This window comes from Trichosurus vulpecula, chromosome 8, assembly GCF_011100635.1.
Source record: "Trichosurus vulpecula isolate mTriVul1 chromosome 8, mTriVul1.pri, whole genome shotgun sequence".
Taxonomy (NCBI): Eukaryota; Metazoa; Chordata; class Mammalia; order Diprotodontia; family Phalangeridae; genus Trichosurus; species Trichosurus vulpecula.
The window spans coordinates 135,345,282-135,352,017 of record NC_050580.1 but is presented as its reverse complement, the minus strand read 5'-3'; the positions used below and the strand labels follow the sequence as shown (position 1 = coordinate 135,352,017).

Sequence of the window (6,736 nt, the reverse complement as noted above, 5' to 3'; positions counted from 1 at the left end):
TTATTTCTCATGTCCTCCTTAGAATCTCTACTTTCCTTCAAAGATTCATCAAGTTGCTATGTACTATGATTTCTGTGGAAAGAGATGTGCCTGAATATAAACTTTCCATCTGGACCAGAAATAAGAAAAAATGGAAACTGATATTTTGTGACATTTGATGCCATCTGACATAATGATATATCATGCCACAAATGACTCAATGTGTCATTGACACTGTAAAATGCAGTCAATCATTGATATTACTGGTTTCCAAATGAGACACTAGAAATATTGATGGATCTGGGGTTCAGATTCATCTCAGGTTTTAGATTAAAAAATATCCAACTAAACCTAACTGTTAGCTCAGTCCCATTATATTCCAGATCGTCACAATTCATCAGACCTGTCAGGCACCATTGTGGTGTCTGTTCTGTATTAATGCACAGTGGAACTAACTGGGGGGAGCAAATAATGTTTGATATCCTCTGACATTGGAATGAGCCTCCAAGACAGACCACATATTCTAGGACAGAGTAGAAACACAAGGAAACAATCCAGCTAGTAAGTCAGGAATCGGTTATCACATGGGATAATTACCATTACAACTCAAAGGACCTTACACTTGAAATATCTGAATAATGAAGTTATTTCAAAGCCCCTCCATCGCCATTACATGTATATACATTTATATGATATACATATATATATATACATACATATATGAAATAATGGCTAAAACAATAAATTTTAAGAAAAATAAATTATTTATTGAATTTATTGTGACACAATTTAAACTACATTTAAACTAACCATGTATTTTAGGACAAAATTGATAGGATTTTTCAAGAGAATCTGACATTTGGGTAAATATAATACATTCACCATGTTTTAAAAATGAGAAAACTTAGGTCCAGAATGATTTGCATAAAATCATTTAGGTAATGCCATACTATAATGGAAAAAACAACTACAGCAACATTGGTTCATGAATCCAGAGGACCTAGATTTAAATGTCCAACTTTACTATTTCATATATGAGCCCTTGGAAAAGGCACTTGTCTGCTCTGGGTGTCAATATGTGTTATTTAAATGTACCTTATGAACACCCTACTAGGTCCTGGGGATGACACAATGTTTACATTAGATATGATTTCTACCTTCATGGATTTTATACAGTAATAGGAAGATAGGACACAAAACCAGCTAACTATGTGATAAGTTCATCAGGAAGCTGAGAAATAAAGTACTATGAAAGGTAAAAGGAGAAGGTCATTGTTGATAACAGAAATCAGATAAGGGCTCATAGAGTAGATAGAATTTGAGTTTTACTTAAAGGATGGGTAGAAATTCATCAAGTAAAGATAGAGAAGGGAAAAATTTCAAGTTTAAGGAACAACTTAATCAAAATCAAGAGGTGGGATTCACAGGGGATAGAAAGTAATTTAGCCTGACTGGATTATAGCCTGGTGGAGAAGAGTGACATGAGAATAGTCTGGTAATAACTTTGAGTGGATTACGTTGGGCCTTAAATGCCAGGTAAAGGAGCTTTGAACTTTACATAGTAGTCAAAAGGAGTCACTGAAGATGTTTCAGCAGAGAAGTGATCACCAAATCTAGTGATAAGCATTTTTTAAATAATGGTAGGAGAATGTAACCTGAAAATTATAAGCTACTGAGCTTGAGTGTAATTCTTTTTTTTTTTATTTTAAACAAGAAGTTTATTTAAACAACAAGATGTTTGACTTGAAGGGAAAACTATCTAGGATCAATTTCTTTATAGTAATTTATCCCTACTGAGAGACAGAGATTGCCCTACATGTAACAGCTACGTACAAAAAAGTTATAAAATCGTCCTTGGTTTTACAATGATAAAAGAAAAACATTGAAATTATCCAATCAAACAAGGTATGCAAGGATTTTTTTTGTGGGTTTTTTTTTTTTGTTGTTAAACAGTGAGAGCAAAATAACTTACTGGAATATAAAGATAAAAGTTGAATGAGCATGCCACTAATGGAGAAAAGGGGTATTTTCACAGAACCAGTTTGTTTTTTCCCCTCCCCATCTCCATTTGATGTTGATCAAAACATACCATCGGCCATTTAGTTAAAAAAAAATACGCATTATGCCTGTGCACATACACCAGTTACTTTATGTACAACAAAGGAACGGGGGAAGGGAATCAAAGAAGAGAGAAAACTATACTGCAGTAGTCAGGATGTGGATGAACCAAATCTTGGTTTCTAATTGTGAATGTATTGTTTTTCTTGGGAGCACAGTTCTGGAGAAGAGTTGTAGATTCTTTTTAGTAAGCGCCTCCTGTCTGCTGCTGGAATACATCAATTGTATCTTCATCTTCCATTTCCAACTGTGCAGGTGTGTCTGTTTCATTGATTGGTTGCCCATCAAATCGGAATCCGATCTGCCTCATTGACAAACCCTGTCGTTCACAATAGGCTTTCATTAGTTTACTAAGTGGTGTGTGCCTCTTAATCTTAAATTGCACCACTGAACCATCTTGCCCTGCCACCTTCAAATTAATGTGGTCGTTGTTTTCAGTCTTGACTCCTTCCTTCGGCTTTTCGTCGGCCATGGCGAGTCCCGCGGTCTCCTCAGCCGCCGCTTCACAAAAGAGGCACCAGGATGGTCCGCTCCAAGGGAACGGGGGGAGAAGCAGCAGCGGCAGGAGCAGGAGCAGGAGGAGGAGGAGGAGGAGGAAGATGATGGTGATGATGGTGAGGAAGAGGAGGAGAAGAAAAAGGAGGAGGAGGAGGTGGAAGAGGAGAAGGAGGAGGAGGAGGACGAGGAGGAGGAGGAAGAGGAGGAGGAGGAGGAAGAAGAGTGTAATTCTTTTAAAAAATGTTTTTGTCTTTAACATTCATTTAAAAAATAACTGAGTTTCGGATTCTCTTTTGTTCCCACCCATTGAGAAGAAAAGCAATGTATCCATTATGTGAAGTCATCAAAATGTATTTCCATATTAGTCATGTTGCAAAAAAGCAAGAAAAATAAAGTGGAAAAGTATACTTCTATATGCACTCAGAGTTCAACAGGTGTCCCTCTGGAGGTCGATAGCATTTTTAATCATGAGTCATTTAGAATTGTCTTGGAATGTTGTCTTGAATAGAGTAGCTATGTCTTTCAGAGTTGATCATCATATAATATTATTATTACTGTGTACAGTGTTCTTCTGGTTCTATGGAGTATAATTCTTTGCAAAACTATGGAAAGTATTACTAAAGAAATAGCAATGAATACACAACACTAGCAATGAATACAAAACACTAGAACAAGTCATGCCATATTTACTTTATTTCCATTTCTGAAAGAACTCTTTTTAGCAAAGCATCTAATAAGGATCTGTTTTGGAAATGAAGGAGAGACATGGAGTAGATGATGTAATTAAAGCAATTTGGAACTGGATAAATGTCTGGAATTGGCTGAAAGAAAAATTACTGATAGTTCTATGACAAATTGGATGGAAGTCTCCTGTGGAGTACTGCTGGGGATGTGTGCTTATGCCTGTAATGTTTAATATTTTTATCAATGATTTGGATTTAATAATACCAAATTTATAAAATTTACAAGTGACATTAATTTGGTAATATAGCTAACATACTGGATGATAGAGCTAAAATACCAAAATATCTTATCAAACTAGAAAATTAGACTTAAATTGCCCAAGATGGAACTTACTATGGACAGTTGTAAAGTGTTACACTGAGGTTCAATGAATTAATTTCACAAGGACAAAATGAGAGAAGCATGAGTACACATGCATACACACACATACACACACATATATCTAGATGCCCACAATGTGGGAAATTGATTTTTTTCTTTTTCTTAGATTAATTTATTTATTTTAGTTTTCAACATTCATTTCCACAAGATTTTGAGTTACAAATTTTCTCCCTGTCTCTCCCCTATCCCCCACCCCAAGATGGCATGTATTGTCATTACCCCTTTCCACAGTCTACCCTCCCTTCTATCACCACATCCCCCTATTCCCTTCCCCCTTACTTTCTTGTAGGGCAAGATAGATTTCTATGCTTACTTTATGGTAGATATTATTTCCAGGTTACATGTGAAAACAATTTTTAATATTTGTAAAAATTCTCTCCCTTCCTCCCTCCTCACCCACCCTCATTAAGAACGCAAGCAATTCAATATAGGTTATACACGGGTCATCATGCAAAACACTTTCATAATCGTCGTGTTGTAAAAGACTACATTTCCCTCCATCCTATTCGCACATTTATTCTATTTTCTCCTTCGACCTTGTCTCTTTTCAAAAGTGTTTGCTTCTGAGTATCACCTCCCCAATCTGCCCTCTTTTCTATCATCCCACTCCCTCTTATCCTCTTCCCTTCTACTTCCCTGCAGGTAATACATCAAATTGAGTGTGTATGTTATTCCATCCTTAAGCCAAATACAATGAGAGTAAGGTTCACTCATTCCCTTTCCCCCCTCTTCCCTTCCTTTATAACAACATTTTTGCCTCTTTTATCTGAAATAATTTACCCCATTCTATCTCTCCCTTTCTCTTTCTTCCAATGTATTCCTCTCTCACTCATTAATTTTATTTTTTAGATATCATCCCTTCATATTCAACTCATCCTGTGTCATCTGTCTATATACATGTACATTCCCTTCAAGGACCTTAATACTGAGAAAGGTCTCATGAGTTACAATTATCATCTTTCCATGTAGAAATGTAAACAGTTCAACTTTAATAAGTCCCTTATGATTTCTCTTTCCTGTTTACCTTTTCATGCTTCTCTTGATTCTTGTATTTGAAAGTCAAATTTTCTACTCAGCTTTGATCTTTTCATAAAGAATGCCTAAAAGTCCTCTATTTCATTTAAAGTGTATATTTTGCCCAAGAGTATTATACTCAGTTTTGCTGGGTAGGTGATTCTTGGTTTTAGTCCTAGCTCCTTTGACCTCCAGAATATCGCATTCCAAGCCCTTCAATCCTTTAAGGTAGAAGCTATCAGGTCTTGTGTTATCCTGATTATGTTTCCACAATACTCAAATTGTTTCTTTTTGGCTACTTGCAATATTTTCTCCTTGACCTGGGAACTCTGGAATTTGGCTACAGTATTCCTAGAAGTTTTCCTTTTGGGATCTTTGTCAAGAGGTGGATTCTTTTGATTTCTATTTTCCCCTCTGGTTCTAGAATATAAGGGCAGTTTTCCTTGATAATTTCTTGAAAGATGATGTCTAGGCTCTTTTTTCGATTATGGTTTTTACATAGTCCAATAATTTTTAAATTATCTCTCCTGGATCTATTTTCCAGGTCAGTGGTTTTTCCAATGAGATATTTCATATTGCCTTCCATTTTTTTTCATTCTTTTGGCTCTGTTTTTATAATTTTTTGATTTCTCATAAAGTCACTAGCTTCCATTTGCTCCAATCTAATTTCGAAAGAATTATTTTCTTCAATGAGTTTTTGGACCTCCTTTTCCATTTGGCCAATTCTTCTTTTCAAGGCATTCTTCTCCTCATTGGTTTTTTGGAGCTTTTTTTTGCCATTTGAATTAGTCAATTTTTTGAAGTATTTTCTTCAGAATTTTTTTGGGTCTCCTTTAGCAAGTTGTTGACTTGTTTTCCATGGTTTTATTGCATCACTCTCATTTCTCTTCCCAATTTTGCCTCTACTTATCATACTTCCTCTTCCAAATCTTTTTTGAGCTCTTCTATGGCCTGAGATCCATTCATACTTTTTTTCTTGGAGGCCTTTGATGTATGATCTTTGACTTTTTTACCTTCTTCTGATTGTATGTTTTGAGCTTCTTCATTACCAAAGTAAGATTCTGTAGTTTGAGGTTTTTTTACTCTGCCTGCTCATTTTCCCCATCAGTTACTTGACTTTTGAGCTCTTTGTCAAGGTATGACTCTGCTTCCAGAGTGGAGAGTGCTCTGTCCCAAGCTGCATGGGTTTTGTGCAGCTGTTTTCCAAACTACTTCTAGGCACCTGTAAATTTTCAGTTCTTCTGAAGTGGCATGATCCAAAGAGAGTTATTTACTCCTCTCTTTTCTGCCTTGGAATTGTGAGGAAGATTTCCTCTCCACAGCCATCACAAGCTCTTCCACACCAGCACTCCTCCTTATCCCAGGATTGCCACCCAGGACTGCGACTCACATTCAAGCAGGGCAAAGCAAGAGAATCCTGCCTCAGCACCAGCAAAAAGATCCCGGCAATCTGGCTTTGATCAGCCACTTGATGTCTCCACTGTCTGTAGGCCTGGAGCTCTGGAAGCAGCCCTTGCTGCTGTTGCTGCCACAGCTGCCACCACTTCCACTGCCCTGGGGCTGGGGCAAGACTGTGCTCTTCCTTCACCCTGGTCCAACAGCATTTTCTCATTGACCTGCTAGGTTGTCTTTGGCATTTGTGGGGTGAGAAGTCTGGAAACTGCCAGTGATTAAGTGCCCTCAGGCCTGCTCTGCCTGGTCTGCTCTGGCCAGGCATGGCCCACACGGGGCTGCCCTCCACTTCCAGCATGGTGCGACAGACCCTTACCATTGACCTTCTAGCCTATTTTGGGCTAGAGACTTGTTTCACTTAGTCATTTTGTGGGTTCTGTAGCTCTATAATTTGTTTAGAGTCATTTTTACAGGGATTTGGAGGGATTTCGGGGAGAGCTCAAGTAAGTGCTTGCTTTTACTCCACCATCTTGGCTCTGTAATTTGTTTCTCTTGACTGAGATATTTGTTACAGGCAATTTATTTTTCTTTTTTTCCTCTAATGTTAAAG

General features: G+C 37.4%; 1 protein-coding gene across 1 annotated transcript; it reads right to left on the bottom strand.

Moving 5' to 3' along the window:
• Window positions 1-2,145: 2,145 nt before the first annotated feature.
• LOC118829051 (small ubiquitin-related modifier 2-like) lies at window positions 2,146-2,743 on the bottom strand (the record flags this gene model as incomplete). Its single annotated transcript, XM_036735984.1, has 1 exon — window positions 2,146-2,743. A coding segment is annotated over one exon (462 nt), but the record flags the coding sequence as incomplete, so codon positions are not given.
• Window positions 2,744-6,736: the final 3,993 nt, after the last annotated feature.